Source organism: the organism of the source record quoted next (assembly GCF_019968985.1).
Source record: "MAG: Porospora cf. gigantea B chromosome Unknown PgB_NODE_365_length_20619_cov_120.449, whole genome shotgun sequence".
NCBI classification, from domain to species: Eukaryota; Apicomplexa; class Conoidasida; order Eugregarinorida; family Porosporidae; genus Porospora; species Porospora cf. gigantea B.
Genome location: NW_027178959.1, coordinates 1 through 20,619, shown reverse-complemented (window position 1 = coordinate 20,619; position 20,619 = coordinate 1). Strand labels below are relative to the sequence as shown.

At 53.8% G+C, this 20,619-nt stretch overlaps 8 protein-coding genes across 16 annotated transcripts; 3 read left to right on the top strand and 5 right to left on the bottom strand.

The window, feature by feature from the left end:
• Positions 1 to 208: 208 nt before the first annotated feature.
• KVP17_004550 (uncharacterized protein) lies at positions 209 to 1,486 on the bottom strand (the record flags this gene model as incomplete). Its single annotated transcript, XM_068522825.1, has 1 exon — positions 209 to 1,486. One exon carries the CDS (start codon positions 1,484 to 1,486, stop codon positions 209 to 211), a length of 1,278 nt encoding a protein of 425 aa, XP_068375026.1.
• A 17-nt stretch (positions 1,487 to 1,503) lies between these two features.
• KVP17_004547 (uncharacterized protein) lies at positions 1,504 to 2,379 on the top strand (the record flags this gene model as incomplete). Of its 2 annotated transcripts, none has more annotated exons than XM_068522819.1 (1): positions 1,504 to 2,379. In XM_068522819.1, one exon carries the CDS (start codon positions 1,504 to 1,506, stop codon positions 2,377 to 2,379), a length of 876 nt encoding a protein of 291 aa, XP_068375020.1. The 2 variants fall into 2 exon arrangements, with proteins under 2 accessions (XP_068375020.1, XP_068375019.1); XM_068522818.1 differs by having other exon boundaries at positions 1,810 to 2,379.
• A 2-nt stretch (positions 2,380 to 2,381) lies between these two features.
• On the bottom strand, positions 2,382 to 2,750 carry KVP17_004546 (uncharacterized protein; the record flags this gene model as incomplete). The annotated part of the gene is made up of 1 exon (XM_068522817.1): positions 2,382 to 2,750. One exon carries the CDS (start codon positions 2,748 to 2,750, stop codon positions 2,382 to 2,384), a length of 369 nt encoding a protein of 122 aa, XP_068375018.1.
• KVP17_004545 (uncharacterized protein) lies at positions 2,751 to 5,942 on the bottom strand (the record flags this gene model as incomplete). Of its 4 annotated transcripts, XM_068522816.1 has the most annotated exons (5): positions 2,751 to 3,435; positions 3,464 to 5,156; positions 5,211 to 5,702; positions 5,731 to 5,832; positions 5,861 to 5,942. In XM_068522816.1, 5 exons carry the CDS (start codon positions 5,940 to 5,942, stop codon positions 2,751 to 2,753), a joined length of 3,054 nt encoding a protein of 1,017 aa, XP_068375017.1. The 4 variants fall into 4 exon arrangements, with proteins under 4 accessions (XP_068375017.1, XP_068375015.1, XP_068375016.1 ...); XM_068522814.1 differs by lacking the exons at positions 3,464 to 5,156; positions 5,211 to 5,702; positions 5,731 to 5,832; positions 5,861 to 5,942 and having other exon boundaries at positions 2,751 to 3,194; XM_068522815.1 differs by lacking the exons at positions 2,751 to 3,435; positions 5,211 to 5,702; positions 5,731 to 5,832; positions 5,861 to 5,942 and having other exon boundaries at positions 3,460 to 5,181.
• A 741-nt stretch (positions 5,943 to 6,683) lies between these two features.
• Positions 6,684 to 16,001, top strand: KVP17_004548 (uncharacterized protein; the record flags this gene model as incomplete). Of its 4 annotated transcripts, XM_068522822.1 has the most annotated exons (3): positions 6,987 to 11,840; positions 11,867 to 12,263; positions 12,292 to 16,001. In XM_068522822.1, the coding sequence occupies 3 exons, from the start codon at positions 6,987 to 6,989 to the stop codon at positions 15,999 to 16,001; spliced, it is 8,961 nt and encodes a 2,986-aa protein (XP_068375023.1). The 4 variants fall into 4 exon arrangements, with proteins under 4 accessions (XP_068375021.1, XP_068375023.1, XP_068375024.1 ...); XM_068522820.1 differs by lacking the exons at positions 11,867 to 12,263; positions 12,292 to 16,001 and having other exon boundaries at positions 6,684 to 11,804; positions 11,825 to 11,860; XM_068522823.1 differs by lacking the exon at positions 6,987 to 11,840 and having other exon boundaries at positions 11,870 to 12,334.
• Positions 16,002 to 17,744, bottom strand: KVP17_004551 (uncharacterized protein; the record flags this gene model as incomplete). 2 transcript variants are annotated; one of them, XM_068522826.1, is made up of 2 exons in its annotated part: positions 16,049 to 16,109; positions 16,138 to 17,744. In XM_068522826.1, the coding sequence occupies 2 exons, from the start codon at positions 17,742 to 17,744 to the stop codon at positions 16,049 to 16,051; spliced, it is 1,668 nt and encodes a 555-aa protein (XP_068375027.1). The 2 variants fall into 2 exon arrangements, with proteins under 2 accessions (XP_068375028.1, XP_068375027.1); XM_068522827.1 differs by having other exon boundaries at positions 16,002 to 17,744.
• Positions 17,745 to 17,780: 36 nt separating this feature from the next.
• On the bottom strand, positions 17,781 to 18,107 carry KVP17_004552 (uncharacterized protein; the record flags this gene model as incomplete). Its single annotated transcript, XM_068522828.1, has 1 exon — positions 17,781 to 18,107. The coding sequence occupies one exon, from the start codon at positions 18,105 to 18,107 to the stop codon at positions 17,781 to 17,783; it is 327 nt and encodes a 108-aa protein (XP_068375029.1).
• Positions 18,108 to 18,457: 350 nt separating this feature from the next.
• On the top strand, positions 18,458 to 20,374 carry KVP17_004549 (uncharacterized protein; the record flags this gene model as incomplete). Its single annotated transcript, XM_068522824.1, has 1 exon — positions 18,458 to 20,374. The coding sequence occupies one exon, from the start codon at positions 18,458 to 18,460 to the stop codon at positions 20,372 to 20,374; it is 1,917 nt and encodes a 638-aa protein (XP_068375025.1).
• Between the last annotated feature and the right edge of the window lie 245 nt (positions 20,375 to 20,619).

Sequence of the window (20,619 nt, the reverse complement as noted above, 5' to 3'; positions counted from 1 at the left end):
CTGTGGTTGGCGAGGCTTATTGCCGGAGTCGTGTCTCTGGCAGGGATTACTCGCCTACAACTTGACGTTGTACATGGACGTTCACTCTTGTCTGTCTCTCGCACTGCGACTAGAATCGCGTTCACCGGATGCTTCATGACTCTGTGGTTGGCGAGCCTTGTTATTACTCTCTGTCTCACTGTCGGAACATTCAAATGTGTGCGTTTCTTTAGTCTTCCGACAGCCACTCCATAAACGCTTCATACTCTTCGCACTTCAGGTTCGCTACCACGCCAGGACAACTTGGCGTTAAGGTAGCTGTCCATTCAATCAGCCGGTCGACATCGAACATGTCGTGGGCGTAGAGGGCTTGAAGGCACTTGACGAAGCCTTCGGACTGGGATAGGATCTCATCAGATTTGCCGAAAACTGCACCGCAGTGATTCAAACAGGTATTGGCCACCAAAGCAGTGAACTCCGCGCTGTCGCTGGAGAAGGCCTCCCACAGAGGGAGGATACCTTCCAGATCCCAGTCGTCTGGGTCTCCTTCTCGCATCAAGAAGTTCTCCAAGACCTGAGGGACGAGTATCGCGGCGACATCTGCATCTTTCTTGTGGGAGGCGAGCCTGAAGCTCTTCACCTCGAGGACCTTATCACGAGCAGTTTGGGGTTCGGCGAGGGCGTCAGCCACAAAGGCTTGCACCTCGACCGCGAAGTCACTAGCCTTTCCAGCAGAGCGGACTTGGTAGGCAGGAGCAGCTACCACAGGCAGCGTCTCGTCAGCGACAGAGAGGCCGTCGATAAACGAGACATACGTGGTGAATGGTTTCATCTCTTCGGCCTCGGTAGCAGCTTTTAGGACGTCCTCTCCTAGAGAGTGATAGTCGAAGCTGCTGATGAACTGCCTCAATACCTGCGGCGCAAGAAAATGGATTCCCGAGTCCGTGAGGTCCGTCCGAATCATAGTCCGGGCTCCTTTACGGTTGCGGTTGAGACAATCCACAGGAATCTTCAAGGTGGAGTCACCCTCCTCGTAACGAAGATAAAAACTAAGCTCCAAAGAGTCGGGGCAATACCCTATGATCGCGCTCGACACACCAGAAGTGAAGACTTTAGTTGCGGATATCATATTGGTTTTCCGGCGAGTCAAGTGTGCTTGGGCTGCCGATTTCAGGGAGACATTGAATGGTAGTCTGCCTGGGATCACGATCACATCCTGCATGTCAATTAGAGCGTCAAACTTCCTCAAGAGTTGTCGGATGGCATCTCCTTCAGTGATGTCCTCTCCTACAACGTGAACGACCTCCACCAAGTCGAATGACCGGCGAGTGCCACTCTCAAACCAATTCGATATCAAGTCCCCCTCAGATGAACTGGTGAGGAACAGCACTTGGTTCACCTTAATCTCCCACAAGCGATCGACAAGCTTTGCAAGATGAGCCGTCACGTCGCCGCCAATGTCCTCTATGGGCTTTCCCAACACCACAGCTGTGTAGTGCTTGTCCATGGCCGAAAAGATGCAAAATGCCGAGGCAGCCTGAGCTGGTGAGCAGCGAGCAGCTCGTGGACCACGCTCTCGAGATACAGCCTCGGTTGTCTTACGACGACAAAAAGGGGTCCTGGGGGCGCGTTTGCGTAATCGGAGGTTGCGAGTTTTACACCGGAGCTCCCTATTTTGCTGCAGCTGCCGCTCTCCGGATAGGAACCGACTATGCCTACGTCGTGACTACGAAGGACGCGGCACCCGCCATCAAGACGTACTCTCCTGAGCTCATCGTAATGCCCTGTCTACCGTCAACAAATGACCCCGTGGTTCGCAATAGAGAGCACATGTTGAGGGTGTTGGGTAAGGCGCACGCAGTGATTCTGGGACCTGGCCTAGGTCGTGATCCCGTCACACTTGACTACCTTCGAGCTTTGACCCACGACGTGTTGCCGTCCTTGGAGGTACCGGTGATTGTCGATGCGGACGGGATATTACTGGTGGATGAGGTATGGATCGAACAGATGAGGGCTGCGGTGGTGATAACTCCAAATTGGCACGAAGCATCTCTGTTGAAGGGTCTCCACATCCTCGACAGCCAAAGGGACGTGTTCAAACTGGTGAAGGGGAAGGAGGACAACTTAAGCTGTGCAGGTTTCCGCTGGGCCGTCTCGGAGATCGGGGCGCCACGGCGTGTTGCTGGCCTTGGAGATGTACTGTCGGGGGTGCTGGGAGCCTTACTCGCCTGGACGACGGTGGCAGAGGTACCCGTATCGCCTCGTACGATTCTATTGGGTTCCGTAGTGCTTCGACGCGCGGCGTGCGCAGCGTTTGAGAAGTACGGACGCCAAATGACTCCGTCAACAGTTATCGAGGCTATTTGCGAATCTAATATGCCCTGGACTCCTGTGACGTGACTTTATTCAATCTCGAAATCATTAACGCACTCTCGGTGGCCTGGATTGAAGCAGAAAGTAGGACATAGTAAGGCGGAAACTGGTTGTGGGGTGTACACACCTGAATCCTCGCGTGTGCACTCATTGGCCAGATGCTCATCGATGGCACGGTCAAGCTCATCTGCGGCGGGCTGCACTGCAGCGACGTAACCTTCATTTTGCCATGCTAACTCGATCCCAGCTCGCTCCTCAGCACTGAGGCCGCTGCTGCTGTCATCTCTTTCTTTGCAATGCTCAGGCGTCCCGATAACCTTAGCTCGCGAGGGCTCATCTGGAGGAGTGACGATGATCGCCGGAATGGAGACCTCTCCCTTCGAAGCTGAGCACCCCATTCACAAATCTGTCACGGAGGAAATTTCCTTCCGCTTGGGCTTGACCAGCTTGGGCTTCTTAGGCTGCTTGCGTTCCACGACCACCTTTTTTGAGGTCTGCACTTTCTTTACTGCCAGTCTCTTCTGAGGCATCTCCTTGCGGTCTTCCTTCACCTGCATCTTGGAGGCGTGGGAAAGGTCTTTCTTCACATGCGTCTTGGGGGCGTGGGAAAGTTCTTTCTTCACCATCATCTTGGGTGCGTGGGAAAGGTCTTTCTTTGCTTTCAGCGTGGCCTCTGTGGTTGTATCAGTGATCCTTGCGCGTTCCGATAGCTCATTCATCGCTCTGTATGCAGTCCGACGTGCTCTAAGTGTCGGGTCCGCCTCTATCTGCGCTCCCAGCGCCCGCAGAAGCAGTCGTCGTACAGTAGTGCCCTCGCTCGTAGCCTGATGCTGCAGCTTCATCCTTCCGCATTTTGCTAGGAATTCATGTCGAGATCTAGTAGCACACACTTCAGTGGGCAGCCGCTGCCCTAAACCAACAACGAAGCTTTGAGCAGCCGACACGTCCCTCAAGACAAAGTCCTCCACTCTGTCCTTCGTCTGGACTGTGCAGCAGAGCCACGGCGTGGGAATTGCATGCTCTTGATACTTGTAGGGTTTAGGGTTCCGTATCTGCGGGTGATCACGTTGGAAGCCTTCAGCTCTGTGTGAGGGATTCTCGACTGGCTCACATCGCACTGGCTCTGGCCTGTGGCCCGTAATTTACGGCAAGAATGTCAGCGTACTTGATTTGGTTTTTCGGCTTCGGTCTCGGGTTCACAGGGAACTCCCCTCTGAAGTCTACGAATCCCAAATGTGCTGGCTGGAAGATCACTACGCATTCAACCGTCTTGTGCATGCTAGAAAACCAGCCAACCACTAGACGTCGCGCAACCCTGCCTTTGATCCAGGGATTCAGGGCTTCGTTCGCCTCATCATCGTCTGGTTGGGCGCCAACTACATCCCGTTTCCGGAACATTCTGTCCAACATCACATCCTTGCCGCGCTGGACGAGCTCCAGCTCCGCTTGCAACTGCGCGTTGCGCGCGTTGGCAGCCGCCAGCTCACTTTGGTGAGTCTCCAACTCGCCACTGAGCTGGAGGACCTTCCCTTGGGCCTCGGCTTGCTTCTCCAGCGTCGCTTCGAAATCCAAACCCATCAGCTGTGCAGTCTTCTTGACCTGATCCAGCTCCAACTGCAACTTGTCGAAGTCGATAGACCCCATCCGTACCTTTACATTGGCCAGCACTTTCTCGTGTACTTGCAGCAGTGAAGCATATGCCGCTGTCAAGTCCTTCATGGCCGTGTGGGTAGTGTTCTGCTGTGTAGAGAGCTCACGGATGCGTTCCTCCTTGGCAGCTGAGTCCTTTTCCAGCTCACGAATCTTCATCTCCGCGGAGGCGGCGATCTCTCCCTCCTTTGGATGCATCTTGATGTCGACTGCCTGCTCTCTCGTGATGTCAGGTCTCTCTCGAGGTGTAGGCCCGAGCGATGGCAAGGGAGTCGCTTTCGTTAGTTTTAGCTGATCAAACTCTTGTTTGACGCGTCTAGCGTTGGATTTCGCCTCCTCCAGATCCTTCTTCAGCTGCTGATTCTCCTTCTCCATTGCGCTTGCCCCGCTGATACTTTTCTGGTGGCTCGCCAACATGGCATCTTTTCGCCCCATCTGCTCCTCTACGATCTGCAATTTGCTTATGACCAGTTCCAATTGGCACTGCTTCTCTCGCAGGCCGTCAATCAACGACGTCTTCTGCTCCCCCAGTTCCTTGACGGTAAATACCAACGCGTCATACCTCTTCTGCAACTCGGTGAGTTGACTCCGAAGTTGACTTGCAGCTGACGCGCGTGAATCTACGACCTCAGCGCGGGTGTCCACTTCATACTTCAACTCCTCAATTCTCTGGAGCAGCTTGTCTTCGGTTTCCTGCGTCTCGCGTCTTTTCTCGTCCAGTTTCAGGTTCATGAACTTGGCTTCTTGAAGGCTGTTGCACAAGTCATCTCGTTCCGCCTCAAGACCAACAATCACGGCTTTCAAACCGTCGATGTCTCTTATGAGCGCGTCGTACTGCTCGCGTGACACTTGAGGTCCAACAGGAACATCCATAGCCTGCAAGCGACTAACGAGACCCCTGAGGTTGATGACCTCGGACTGAAGGTTTAGAACGTCGTTGATGGTGTATTCTTCTCCGTCAGTCCCCACTACCACTTGCTTTTGCCGCTGTGGCCTGCTTTCCGGAGCTGGTGGTTTGGTTGACGTGCCAAGAATATTCTCCTTTAGGTCCTTCAGATCTTGGTACTCGCGTCGAAGGGCATCTACAGATCGCTGCACTGCGGCGCCGAATACAGTGCGGTTTCGCGACTCGCTCAGGTTTTCTGGATTCAAATCTGCTTGTATCTTTCGAGACCACATTTATAAATGCCGGAGAACGAATCAATCACGAATACCCATAACCTTGCCTCTCCATAACTCCTTCTTCCGGAGCACGCCATGCTTCAGGTCTTGTGCGAGGTTGTCGATGCACTCCGTTAGGTCATGTGAGCCGAACGCCAGCTCAGCCTCGTCCATGCACACGGATCTGAAGCCAGGGTGGGATTCGTCATCCGACGCCTCCTCCATCAGGTAGTCCTCGAACGTGATACCAGAGGACTGCTCGTGGTTGTGAGGGCAGTGACCAATGTGACATCGTTGACTTTCGTCAAGAGGAAACGCAGGTTCCGTGAAGTTGACATCCAAAGCAAACCTGAACGGCAAGAGCCATGTCCACAGTGGTCCCAGCGCCTCGTTCAAAGTCGCCATCAGGGGCTGTTTTCGGCCCTGAGCCTTCTTGCAGGCTTCGACGAGTGTAGAATTCGCCGTGAAGGACTCGAGTATATCCTTTGCAAACTGTGATACCTTGCCAATCGAGTACATCGAGGTTATCATGGCCACAGCTGCGTCAGAAAACACGAAGGACGTTACAGTGACCAAAGAGGACGCGTTTGCTAAGACTCGAGGAGCTCCCCCTCAACGCCTTCACCAGCGAATACCCACACAAAATCAGCGCGTAGGCGAGGAACAGCACTGCATAAAGAAACATGTTGCAACCCACTGAGATGGCATAGGAAAAGCAGGAAGAACTTTACGTTGAAAAGCCCGATACAATTACCAATCCAAAAGCAATGGTGATCCATTCGGAAAATGCAGGATCCACATCGACGGCAGTGATACGCTCTAGGTGGCTTCCATCGTTGGCAAACGCCGCATCGATGATAGCACGCCACACTATTGTGCGGCACCTCCTCAGGGCACCCATAAGCGCCCAATGAACCGGGGTCAGTCCAAACCGCGCAAGCGTGGAACTGCACAGTCCAGCACCATAAGACGTTTGCCAGCCAGCAAAGAGCGTTTCCAGGCCACCTCAGCCCTAACCCCAACGAGTGCAGTGCGAGGCTCCTTGGAGTAACGCGCCACCAGACGCTGTGCACGTAGGCGTGGAGCCAGAGCAAAGTTAGAGTCAGAAGAAGGAAGGTCGTCACTACAAGGACACCCCCTTCAAGGTGCTTGACGCCGACACGACGCATGGCTGGAGTGACACGCATATGCCGAATTCAACGCGCTCTATCTGCTTTCACGTGTCCAGTGCCAGATTCGTCTATCAGCGCAGAATGCCGACCTCTGGAACACCACAGCATTCAAAAGCTCGATTAATGACTCGACATCCGTCAGCGGAAGGTCGCATCAGTCAAATTCAAAGAGCTGTTAGGTGAGGGTCTCCAGCTCCTGTAAGTAGAAAACCATCTGAAGGTATTTTCCTGGAGTCGTTCGGAGTAAATTCCAGCACTTCACTTTGGAGTGATGACGATACTCTTCGAAAAGCTTCCACAGACGTGATCGAGGAATTTCAGTCAGCCAGACTTGCTCCAACGCCGTGGATGGCAGCGGAGTGCCCTGAGGCGCCAAGCGATTCTATGTGGTCCGATTCTGAGGTCTCGGATGACACCTCAGCACTGTTCAGGGATCTAGAAGTCCCTTCTGGCGTTTCCCAGCAAAGCAAGAGGGTCGAAGTCACAGAAGACGGTTCAATGGAACCCAACGACCCATCAGATCCCCAGTCAAATAATGAAGCATCGCGACACAGCTCTCTGAGCAGCGAGTGGATAGGAGTCTACTCGATAGCAACCAGAAGCTCATCGGGGACCTTTGATACCCCCAGGTTGGAGGCAGCGCCATCTCTCATGCCGAGCCAACCTGAGAGGTCCTCTGTTTATAGCGAGGAGACAGATGAGTCTCCTGAGCTAGAAATCAGAGCCGACGTCACCTGGGCTCGCGTTGACACGGTGGAGTCTGCTGAGGTGGAGACCAAAGCGGACGTCACCTGGGCACGCTTCAAGCACGAACCAGAAACTCTGGCGGAGCTGTTAACTCCTGACCACGCAGATCCCTTCTTACATTCGCTGCCAATCACCGATAGACCAGAAGCAGCACCTCTATTGGAGGACGCAGCTCTCATGGAGCTCCTAAGCGCTCAGGTTATCGATTTTGAAGCTGAGTCACGCAATCTTAGTGGCGAGAGCGTCCTAAGGGAGGTGGCCCGGGTGCATCGTGAGCTCTCAAGCCGTCTCTTCGGCTCAGAGTCACCGCCATCTCGAGATCCATCTGCTGTGGTTGAGCAATCTCGAGATCCATCTGCCGTGGTTGAGCCATCTCGGCGCACTCGGGCGGAGACGCTTAGCAACCTCTGGGAGGATGTCTCTGTCGAATCAGGGCATGTAGCCTTCGCAAAGGCGCGTGCGCTGGGTCAACAAACAATGAAGACCCTAGCGATGGAGATTCTCAACGTCCGCGTAGCCAATATGGACGACAAGGACACCTCTGGCGAAAACACGCGAATGCTCAACAACGTTCTGGCAGTGCCGTCCATCAGTATCGCCAACCGCCTCACGCTGGTGCCGATCACAGCATTTTGGGGCGCCTTGCTGCCTCTGCTGGTTCTTTTTTTGGGATTGCGGTTACTGTTGGGTGTGATGACAGTGGATGTCCGCTATCCTCTGACTCCAGGCAGCTCCTTGCATATCCACACCCGTAACTGTCCTGTTGTGATCACCCACGCCGAGAACGCCCAATCGGAGATCTTTCTGCGATCCTTCAGATGGTTTTCTGTGAAGAAAGCGAGTTTCAGCAGCTTTTTCTCCGCATCGCCTGTGTCAGTCTCCGACGACATCATCAACGTCGACATGCGTCAGTACCCCAGACCCTCATTCTTCCACTGTAGCACTCGGCTGGCTCTCACCCCTGGGTTCGAATTCGGTGACTTGAACATCGTCTATGCCCATGACGAGCCCTACATCGACGTCCTGGCTACGGAGGACATCACTGCCAAATCTTTCTCTCTTAGTGTGCTCCACGGTTTCGTACATCTCAGATCGATCAACGCTCGTTCCATTCGACTAGACGTTGGAGACGGGTCCTTGGAGTTTCAGCTGCACGGAGATCTCGACAAGCATTATGATTTGACTGACAAGCACTCTATCTATATTCGAGCCCAGTCCACACCGGTCAGTCTGTGGACGAAACATCCGGTGGACTTCGAACTCTCAGCCGAGGCTGCCACCAAGGCCCAAATCCGCGGTGTACATGTCACGGCTGACTCCGAAGCGCTTACCACCCGATTTTCTGTATTGCCGGCGTATAGCACCAGTGTTTGGGAAACTCCACCGGCCCTACGATTCGGATTCGCGGGGAATTCCGCACCTCTCTACCTCACGTGCCTAGTGGACCGAGACCCGGATATTAGCTCCGACCTCTGGCTGGGGCAGCTGCAAGCGGCTACACCAGCCTTCCTTGACGAGTCTACCGGCAGATTGGAGGAGTTGGAGACGCAGATAGCCACTACGTCCAGCGCGTACGTAGCCCGTGCCTACATGACTGGCGTTGAGGGCCTTGAAGGCTACTGGGGATTTTCAAGCTCTCTTGCGTACGTAGGACAACCGAGTTTGCTGTTTGAACTGTTCTCTGCCGGCCTTCTCACTCCGGCTCGGTTTAGCGTCAATCTCCACGTGCTTGGACTTTGGTGTCGACCCCAAACCCTTGCAGCTGCCATCCTGGCTTCCATCAACCGCGAGACCGACTACGGCCGTGGAACCCAAGCGCTCTTTGACGTCACCGACGATTCCGAGTACTCGAACGCTTTTATGCCCGCTGAGGATGTGGACTACCCCGGAAAGCTGTTCAAAAACGTCCCTCACAATTCCAACTGTGTCGACAACCTCATCCGTGGCCAGTTTCTTTCCCTATGGCGCGAGTTTCCGCCAATCCGGAGTCCACATCTCTTTCCGTACTTCCACAACGAAAACGGAGACGTGCTGTATGACACCCGACATGAGAAGGTCTTCACTACTTCCGTAGACGCATCTAGTTGGAGTGCATTCCACGTGGCACTGGCCCTCCATGTGGCTTTCTCCTGTGTCGGGAGCGTCTACATCACATACACGCTACACAACACGGTAGCCACCACCTACTTCCTCAACATGCTCACGCTGGAACAGGTGGAGCCCAACGCCTCCCATCGGCTGGAACACGAAATCAACCACGTTCCGGGCAATCAATGGCATCTCAACGTCATTCGGAGATACGGCTATCCGTTCGAAGAGGTTTTCATGATACGATGGACAGGCCACCCGCCATCTGAGTACTCTCGAATCGGCGTAAAGGTGAAGGAGGTTGCAAAGAGGAAAACTAACGTCGCATCTCAGAACTTGGAGGGGCTGACACTGGACGAGGTCAGAGAGATGGAGAATAACTTGAAGGACGAACTTTTTAACCCAAACGACATTGTCTGCTTCTTTGATTCCAGCAGTGTCCACAGTGTGGAAACTTTGGCGGGCGTCCAGTACGAGGTGGAGATGCCGTTAAACAACCCTACTTGGGGGGTTGACCGTTCAGGAAGTCGTAAGCAGACATGGAATTTGGACGTGCGCAGTCGGTATCGACTTCGTCTCCTCGCGCTGAACTCACAAAACGACATGCTCGACCAGAGCGCCTGGTCTGCTGAGGTGTTAACTGACACAGAGACTAACACTATGGAGTTGCTCTCCTGGGTGTGTCGGTACTTTAAGCCTTGCGGATTGGACAGCTTAGATGTGTTCGTCAGGAGGAACCTGCGGTTGTATCCACCAATGTGCATTCCAATACGGCTAGCACACCTCGAGCTTGAGCTTCTCTCTAGGGATCTGCAGTCGCTCTGTGTTATCCGAGCCCCAGACGAGAAGGTTGTCCTGGATTTAACCAAGACCTCGCAAACGCCTTTACTAAATTTCGCAAGTAAGATTAGATTTGAGGTATTGCTTGCGTTCTGCCACTCGAGCCATCAGGTGTACCTGCCAAAAAACGACGTAAGCGCCCAAAAGCTGATGATTGAAGGAAGGCTTGATCAGGCTGTTGATGGAACATACCACATAAGTTTCGAGGATTCCGCTGCGATTGATGTGGTTTGGGAGCGTAGCATCCAGGAAGAACTGCGTCTGGACTTTATCCATCCACTCTCTGGAACACGGATTGCAGGCTGCGCCATGAAGATGGAAGATGTCGTCCGCGCCGTCACTAACAGCTGGACAATGGGACGCGAGATTCGCAATGAGTTCGGTCGTTTGACGCAGTTGTGTTACCTCCCTCATCAGGGAGGTATCTTTGCCAAACTGAGATGCAAGGTGTTCTCCAAGGAGCTCCTGGAACTGATGGTGCATCCTACGGTGACGACATCCAGTCAACTCGGTGCTCGTCCCTCGTTCGTGAACGATCTCCCCGGCAAGATCGCCAAACATGGCAGCACTCTTCCTTTCTCGTGGGTCTGGTCCCCCTCCGCAGAGCAACCCGAATCTGTTTATCTGCACGCAGTGTCTCATCCCAGCCGCGAGTACCTGTTCCCAGTGAACTTCGGCAGGCCGATTTCGAACACGCAGTCATACTCGTGGGTGGTCGACTGCGACCTTGACAAGAATGGCGAACGCCGTGACCTCGTCATCGTCATGACCAAAACGTCAGGAAAGGACCTCACCAACTGCCTGTGCCAAACGAACGTGCTTATGGTCACTCGCACGCTGCTGTTGGCCGAGATGGAGTACGTCTACGCTAGCTTTTGCCGCACGTTCAACATGGAAATGGTGTACCTGTCGGAGGAGTTGCTACGTGATTCCGAACTCACCGTCACCGAGGAAAGCATCAGTATCGTGCCGAACCTCCGACCCCCACTACCCTTCGAGATCGATGAAGACTCAGCGGAAGCGGTGTATACTCCGGGACAGGCGTTGGTGTCGGGCGAATCCAAAGTCGTCATATTCAACAACACAGACTTCCTTCCTGGAGAGGGTAGAGCCCACCGAGTCGATATCTGCAAAGCCATGGCCCGTAAGGTGAAGGTCGTTGAGGATTGCTTCCTGAACGACGATCGTTGGTGGTGGGAGCGGAGCTACGATGGCTACGTTCTTTCCAACGACATCTTCTACTGGTTCAAACATGGTCTTTCCGCTCCGGTGTTTCGAGGATCTAGGTCGTCGTATGACATGTACATGCTCATGCATTTCCACCTCAAGCCTTTCGCGCTCCACTGTCTGCTGGTTGTGGCAGCAGTGGGGCAGCACGCGATTTTTCCTCTGCAAATGGCTTTACTGCTGTTGCTGTTCAACTACATGACGTTCGCCGCGACTGATTCACCACATTTGCACCTCACTCCCAGCTGCGCGAGCGACTTCGTGTTTGACCGATCTCTGCGATTCCTCACGTCGCTGGACCCACCACTGCCGCAATTGCTTGTCTTGCTGCTGCCACCGCTACTGTTGGAGTTTTTGATGAACTATTTCGGTCGGTTCCAATTTCTGAGCGGCGCCCCGCGGGTCAATATGGTTTGGCACCTCTTCTACACCTTCCTACAGGCGGGTAAGGCGCTTTTCTTCTTCGCAACAACCACGGGACTCTTCATGTGGCTGATCATCGCCTGCCTGGTTAACTCGGTGGCTTATTTACCCTACATCACAAGCGTCGGAGCGGTAATGTTCGTTGTGGGGTCAATATATCGCAGCTATGCGGCCAGCAGAGTGAGTCTTGGAAGCGTTAGACACAGGCCATGGTATCGGAATTTGTACATAAGAACCTGCAGGAGCTCGTGTCCTTGTCGCTGAACAACTGGTTCTCCTCGTCTGGTATTCTCTTCCACGACGGAGGCGATGACAGCAAGCGCTCCGGTCCCTCGAAGCAGAGCATCCGGAAGATTCATAAGGAAGTTCGACAGCTCTCTGCTCGGATGATGAAGTCTTGGCGCGTGCTCCAACCGGCACAGATCCGACCTCTAAACCCCAGCTCCACGATGGTGGACGAGGGCACCCCCCCTTCCGAATCAGGCGCGCGTCTTAGTGATCGTTTGGTTAGTCACGACTTTCTTATGATTCGTGGGAAGTACGCTGTCAGCGACATGAGGCGGCCTGGCTTCGTGATGGGTCAGAGAGATTTACCTGCGAGATGTGAGGGCGAGGAGGTTTCACCACGCAGCGGACTGGGCGAGCTGTGCCGTCATTCGAGCCAACCAATCTGAGCTGATGGACATTATGTCAACTGAGGACGTGGGACTTTTGAGGGATGGCATAGTGTTGGGGCCCCGGTACCACTATCGAGTGATCGAGAAAGCGGACATCCCACCAGAGACAGCAGTCACCTGCGTGATTATGGTGGTTCCTGTGTACCCTCACAGCAACCTGCTTACCAACGCTGTTAAGATCCAGATGATATTCGAACTGTTCGACATCGACCAAGACGGCTATCTGGATGCGATGGAGCTGGGAAACATGGTAAGGAGGCTCGGGAAGCCAAGCACATTCATGGACTTCTTTAGAGGGGGCTCAGTAGATAGGTCCCGCTTCGAAGACTACTACAAGGGTCGTCAGGCACACACCGAGCTTGAAGCTGACTACCAGAGTTCCTTCCCCGTGTTGCAGTCGGACTCCGAATCGGAAGACGGAGATGTCTTCAGTGAGGCGGGTTCCGAGGACGATACACCGGCAGAGACGTGGGGAAACCAGGAGTCAAGCGTTAACGAGCAGAAACTATCTCATATCTACTCCTCGATCACAGAGGAGTTTTGCAATTCGAAGATGGACATTCTAACCCGCTCATCTAACCTGTTGGGACTTCGCATCTTCGAGGCCCAATACAGATCCCTGGCGCCGATGCTCGGCGGGGACACGGTTCTCGGTCTTAAGTCCAGCTTTCCAGACAGCCCCTTACCTCGTGCACTTGTAAGCGTTGCACCTTACATCGGATTCATGAAACACTTGTGCCTCCAGAATTTCGAGGAGCAGCTAGTCCTGGAAAGCGAGAATGTGTTCACTCTTGATGCGGTCAGAGCGGTGGTGTCACGGTTCTTCGACGTGGATATCGTGGACGAGATTACCTTAAAAGTCGACACCATCGTGAATCCGCTAATCCGGCTTGACACCTACGACCTGAGTGCCAACACGCGCCGATTTCTTGCAACTAATCCCCCAGCCACGTACTACGACGTGATTTACAAGCTCTACGAATACCGTATGCTTCACGACGAGGACGTGGAATTGTGGACAGCGACGATCAAGGGTGCAGGGGCTCACATGCGGGATTTGCAGCTGTCATGGTTCGTCAGTGTTCTATTGAAGCTAGAGCTGCTGACCGAGGACGAGGTCGTGAGCACGCCGTTGGGGTATCACGACGTCACGACGAAGCGCTTCCAGTCCCTGACATCATACAGGTGCAAGCGTGAGGAGACCACGGAGTTCTTCCTCGAGCTGATCGCCAAGTATTCCTGTAGACTTCCAGATGGATCCATCAAACCCATGAACGTGGATCATCTCGTTGCCGTTATGGAAGGACTCTTCTCCAACTTCCTGCCAATCCACTCGGTCCACCTGCTATTTTGGCTTGTTGGCGTGGACCTAACCCAAGACGAGCTTCCATTGACGCTGACGGATACTGAGCGCACCGTTTGTGACACACGTGCCAAAGGAGAGGAGAATACCGCCTTTGGAAGACGCTTACATCTATTCAGGGATCGTCAGGTCGCCTTTAGGAACGAGTTCAACATCCAGAAGATCGTTATGAGTCTTTCAAGTGGCGTAGGATGGCTTGCCGTGGATCTCACAGACGAGGCTCTGACCGTCCTGTTCGATGGACACGTTAACCTCGCAAGTCTGCAGATTTGCTTTGGGAGGTTAGAAACGGATTGGACAAACAGCATCCAGAGCGGTGTGAGTCTTGTGGATGCACTGGACAGTTTGGGAGTGCATGCGGACAAATCTGTCACCGAGCTTGACGTGGCCATAGATCGTAATGTTCAGATCGTCGACTGGATGCATCTCCACGGCGACCCTGGATGGGGCCCAAAAATATTCCATGCCTACGCGAAACTTTCCTCCTTCTCCAACGGCTTTCTCAGTCGAAGTCAGACCATGGAGTTCCTACGGCAGGCACAACTTATAATGACAAGCGAGGCTGACCGCCAGCACATTCCCTTTGAGGCGTTCAACCGGGTGATTACTCGCCTGGGATGGTCGATTTCCAGACGGAACTCCGAGATCATCTGGCATCTAGTGGCGGCGCTCAGAGGCTTCAAAGGAACACAAGCCTCGCAGCCCGCAGGGGACCTTGCTGATGGAACTCTTCGAATATTCATGAAGCCCACGTATTTGGATGGCACCACTCCTTTGCTGACGGACACAGACTCATCGAAATTCGTATTCGGAGGATGTATCACGAAGTCTGCGCTAAAGATGTTGATGCCGATTATGAACTTGGACGTGGCCGAGTACGGATTTCACAACATTTGGAACGATCTACACAAAGCACCCATCGACATCACACATGCTTACACGAAACTCATGAAAGAAGGCAATTCCCAGGGAGCCCTCAAAACAGTACGACTATCAATGGACTCCTCCGGGGCTGACCCTACAACTGGCATGTGTGTCGGAATAGAGACGCTCGCCTTCTCTCTCTCCAAAATGCTGCTGACGGGGCTCTGGCCAGACTCGCTGAATACTCTCTTCTGCCTAACATCCCACCTCGACCCAGAGACCTTCTTCTCCACTGTAGACATCAACGAAGTCCTCAGTCGGACGGCCAGAAAGACAAACCGTTACGGTTTGTTGCGAGTTGAAGATGTCGGACCACTACTACTATCCATCGAGATCCGCGGAATCACCTTTCCCATGCTGGTGGATGTCGTGGAGCGAATGAACCTGACAATACCAGCGAAACAGGTCCGTAGAATGTTCAATCTGATGGATATCAACTTCGACAAGTCGCTTGACTCAGAGGAATTGTTGGGTGGGTTCGAAATTCTTTTCGGAAACTTCCTTCCAAATCTGCTTATTGAAGCTATTGGAATCTCCACAAATGAGCAGCTACGCTCAATTCTAACGGCTATTCTGGTGTTGGGACTCGTCGTGGCTTTTCTGGGTTTGGCCTTCAACATGATCAAGTTTGAAACGGATGTTTCGTCAACAGCCATGCAGGTGCTGTTCACCATCGTTGGAGCTGTCTCCCTGAACCAGTCGTCAAAGCAGGACGCAAGCCAAGTAACGGTGCGGTTTAGCTCCAAAATTGAGTCCCTACTGGGCGGCGACCTCCAAAAACGGCTTGATCGCGAGGTTGAGAGCACGCAACGGGCCTTTCGACAAAAGGCCGTAAGAGCGCAGATGAGAGAGCAGGTGGTGGAGCATAAGCCCAGTGGACTCCGCTACGACATTCCGAAAAAGTTTTTTGCCGCCTTGGACGATCCTCGACCTTGCATATACTTTCGACCTGGGGATTTGGTCAGGCTAGAGCCACTAGTTATGGGGCATGTGGATATGAAGAGTGTCGAGTGGAAGATCTTTCCTCAAATCCCTCCTCAGACAGGGCTGCGGTTCAACCTCCACACAGGCGTCATATCTGGAGAGATCCCCGAGAACTACCTGGATACTATAGCCTCTAAGCACGACCGACAACGCCAGTACTTCATACGGAGCCGTCGCACCTCGATTCAAAAGGAGCAGCCTGTCCCCAACTACCGTCTCACGTGTCGTAAGCTGCGCTCTGCCAGCAAGACGTATGTGATCGTTTGCAAGAACGCCCAAGGCTCCGCCCGGACACGAATTACGTTTAGGATTCTCCACCGGCAATACATGCGCGACATGGCACACACCAAGACTAGGCAGTTGTCCAACATCCTACTCCGCTTGGAGAAGTGACTAGGGAGGCGCGCGGCCACCGTGAACCCTCACGTACTCTTGCAGACTCATGGTGTTGCCTTCTGCATCCTCAAACTCCGCATCTCTCTCCGCAGAAAATGCTTGTACCTGTGCTGAGCGCTTCAGTCGGTCGTACAGTGCCAGCGCGTCTTCAATCTTGGTCACCTCCTTGAAGTGGGAGGTGTTCGGAATTCGAAGACAGCGCATGCCAAACGCATGGCGCCACTCAGAAAAATGCCGCTCATATGCACGCCGGCCCCAGTAAGAGTAGTTCCCGCAGATTTCACATCGAAACTCCTGGCCCAGTCCGTGGAGTTTGTACAGCCAGAAGGGAATGGGTTTGCCGTCCCATCCTAGAGGCAGATTCAAAGGGTTGTAGGTGGGAGTGTTGTCATCGGCGTCGTCGAAATCTGACGACAGCTCAGATTCCTCTTCTTCTTCCTCCTCACGGGCGTCTTCCTCCTCGCGTGCTTCTTCCAGCTCCCACGCTGTCCGCGACTGCTTCTTCTGCAGCACCTCCACTGTATGTGTTATTGTATCACCGAGAAGCTCTCGGTAGCGCTGTACGAGTGCCTCTTGGCCAGCCACACGCTTATCCAAAGCCTCGCTAGCCTGCACTCGGGCCTCCAACTGCTCTGGCGAGAGGCTCTGCATTGTCGTTAGCGCCTTTTTGTATTTCTTCGAGTTCATGTGACTCGTTCGCGTCCCTTCTGTGGCCATCAGACAATCTGTAGCCGGACAATAGAACGGCAGGCGGTTCGTCGGAGTCACCCATTCAGGAATGCTTCCAGAGGCCCACCTATGCTCGAAGTCAGCATCGAATTGCTGACGTATCTTGGCGACATCCGATAATGGGTTCTGACGATAAAAGAATCCAGCCAGGTAGTCAGCGAGGTTTTTGACATACTGGTCGTACTCCGAGATACGATATTTCGCTCGACGAGGTATGTCGTGGAAGCGGTCGAAGGTTCTGAGATACTGTACGAGGTCTACGTCCACAAAAACTAGTTTGTTTTGGATCTCAGGGGATGCCCAGTCAATCTGGTTTCCGGCCTCCTCTATGGTTATGTTACCCTTGCTTGCGGCATGCTTCTTGATCCGTACTTTCTCAGTGTTAACGAAGTCACTCACGTGGATTTCCCGGAGGATCCGTAAGTTGCAATAAGCGGTGCGCAGTGGTTCCAGGTCAACGAGACTTCCGCGCTCCTCAGCGCCGCTGAAGATGAGACTCATTGCCCCGCCATCCCAGGGAGCGATTTCAGACAGTACTCTCTCGAGCCGAGCCTGCTCCAGTTTCATCGAGGTCTCAGTGGCAGTTTCGTCCTGAAGCCCAGCAACGATCACGTCCCTAAAGAACAGGGCCGGATCGGAATGTTCAGTAAGGGGCTTCACGCCCGCTGGAGCGCTCTTCTTGTGTTGGATGCGAATCTCAGCCAACCGATCGTAGAAGTTCGTCCACACATTGCCTCCCGCTGTCTCCCCCGCCAAAAAGGCCACCTCCTCCGCTCTGGCCCGGTCGACATCACGGTACAGCTCAATCACCTGCGCCGAGGTAAGTTGCAGGCGGTGCACCGCGCAGCGCGTCGCATGGTCGTGGAAAACTCGACGCTGCTGTTGAGCAGGAGTTAGTAGCCGGGCGTTCTTGTTGACCTGTTTTTCACTGAAAAGCAGCGCTGCTGTCTTCTCCAGCGACTCAACATCTTCGTGTCGCTGTCGAAGGTCCTCAAGGACAGAGGAGGACATAAATCAAGTTTTTGTTTTTTGGGTTAAGATTCTCTACTAGGCAGTGGTGCAACGCGTGTATATCTGCTGGCGGGCATGATGGTCTCCCACCTGCTTGATCCTCCCGTCCTCCATGAGGTGTCTGATACCGATCTTGGCCAGAGATACCGTAATTCCCAGCCGCTCCGCCACAATAGAGGGTGTGATGACCTTGGACTTAGGAATGTCAGACAGGAGCTTGTCTAGTGTGCTCTTCGTGAATAGCACGTCCTTCTCAGCCTTGTCACGAGCGTTGCCCTTAGCCCACTTCTTCTTGCCTCGCTTTCCACCCGCGGCAGCGGCGGCAGCGATCTGGGCCTTGGTCTTCTTCTCCTTAGGTGCCATTGTAGAGAGTACCGGTTAAATCGCTCATTTTTGCCGGTCCCTTCACTGGCCGTTTTGTCTCAGTGTGCTTGCACCCCAACGCCGCTTCCTTTCTAAGGAAGAGCTTGGAGGTCACAAGGACGACGGAACCATCACGAATTTTTAAAACATACCTTGGAAATGAAGGGCTAATTCTGCTAATCATGCGACTAAAGGTACGCCAAATCAGATTCAGTGAAATGATTGTGCTATCGTCGATGCCGTGCATAGAGCGGTACATGTGAGGGATTAAATTCGTTCACAATGACAGCTCCTTGTTTGCTATTTTGAGAAGGGACACCTGTGAATCGACTTGCAGGCAAGGTTTCTTGATGAAGTCTGGAGCTCAGAAGAAGGTGAATGACATGGTTGCTGCATTCATTCGAGAGCACCAAATTGAGTCAGTTGGGGAGGCACACCACTTATTGGCGGCCACAACCGGATCAGATTGTCAACTGAGATCGGCCTTCATTCAAGGCCGACCCACCAACTCTGCAGAAGAACACCAGCTGCTGACAACGGAGGCAGGGTCCAGTTGTGAACTGAGAGACAGACGCTTCTTCTCAACGTTGCTGACTCCACAACATTATGATGTCTTCACGCAGCTTCTGGACGCTTGTCTTCTAAGGGCGCCTTGGGCGACGACGTGGAGTTTGCGGGAGCGGGCTTTGTACGCCAGAGATCTGCAGTTCGCCAGCCGCGATCCAGATTGGAGGGCCATGGTCGAGATTCGATCTTTAGCGACCGTGAAGGATGAGGAAGGCATAGCGGGGCTGAAGCTCGCCCTGCAGCTTGCGTACTGCGAGATTAAAAACTTGCGAGACGAAGATCGAGACATCGAGGTGTTCTTTGCACATATGGAATTCCTCGAGGACGTGGATCCAGAAAGTCCATGGGCCGTGCTGGGTACCTTTGTAGGCATCATGAGATTGGTCGGCCCTCCTACGCCTTCGACACCCAAAGAGCTTCGATTCGCTTGGAAGCACCTTCGGCGCGAATGCAGGAGCCATAGACTGCCCTGCGGCAAGCAGACTGAAGGACGGAGCTTTCCGGCCGGAGTTATGTCATTAGCGTGCACCAGTCGAGCTATGGGACTGGATATGCTGGAAGACGCTGGTTCGGCAGAAGGCGTTTGGTTACTGGACATCGCAACAGCATCGAAGGTGAGGACTCAGGCCTACGTCGAAGATTTGGTGCATCTTTTGGAAACGGCAAGTGACATTAAGCAAGACGAAATCGACGATCTATGGATTGATGTGGGATCGGCGCTTTCCATGAGAGACCTTACGTTGGCGGTGAAAACGGGAGCCCAGCTGGAAGATATTATCCCACACTCGCGGGTCAAACCTATGGTTAGAAGCCTCCAGGTACAGCACGCCTCATGCGACCGGGAGGCTACAGTGGTGCAGCTGACCACCGACAATATCCCGTTTGCGTTCATAGGTGGCCTGTCGGACTTGCTGGCCCGTCAGTTCACCCTCGTCGTCATCTTCCGGCTGATCTACAGCGTCTTGCAGCTCTACTGCCAGGAGGCAATTGTGTACCACCTTCTACTCCAATCGAAGTTCGCTCAGTCTGCTGAATTGGCCCTCTGTTTTGGCCTGTGGATAGACCGTATCACGAGGGGCACTACGGAGACCCTCGGGAACACACCGATGCCGAATGACCTAAGCGGCACAGGTCTACTGGACGTCACCATGGGTCTCGAGGGAGGCCCTTGCCACCAACCTGAACGCGCCTATTCCAACGCCCTCACACTGCTCTGTCATGGGCTCCGAATTGGCTTGCGAATCCTCGAGAACGCAACGCCATCCCCTTGGGACGCCGCTCTACGCGACTGGCAAAGCCTGCTAAATCTGTTGGCCAAGGTTCCCTCAGCAATATCGGGCCAGCTACCCCCAGCCTTTAACCATTACAACGTGAAAGCATGTGGCAAACTAAACAAGCACGATCTCGGCTGCCAACTTTGTAGCATGGGCGCGGGATCGGATTGTGAAGCTCGCAAGAAGCTGCGAGACGGACTAAACAATCTCCACGCGAGCGCCGTGGCCAAGCACAATGCCGTCAGACACGCTGCCGCGTCGAGATTTCTCAACCCCAGCGAAATATGGCACAGAACTTCAACACGACCCAAAGCGGATCATCGCCTTGCCCGCAGCCCAACTCGGTGTCTTGCCTTACCACTGGGCAACAGTACGCGGATGAGAAGTTGGTCGCCGGCCATTGGCGAGCTTCGGGTAGTCGAGTGATGTTCTACCTCTCCCATGAAACTATGCAAACTGTAGCCACATTGGGCCTCCATTTCTTAGCCACCACCCGCTGATATCTCGGACATGGCCCTAGGTAATCGGGGGCTGCTTGGCAGACGCCGACTCTGACGAGTTGCCATCCCTTGGGACAAGGCTGGTCGTAGCGCAAAGGCCGCGGAACATGACAAGGAAAACCGGTGCCACACGCCTCCAGCTCCTGGGGGGAAGGTCGCAGTGGGAGGGGG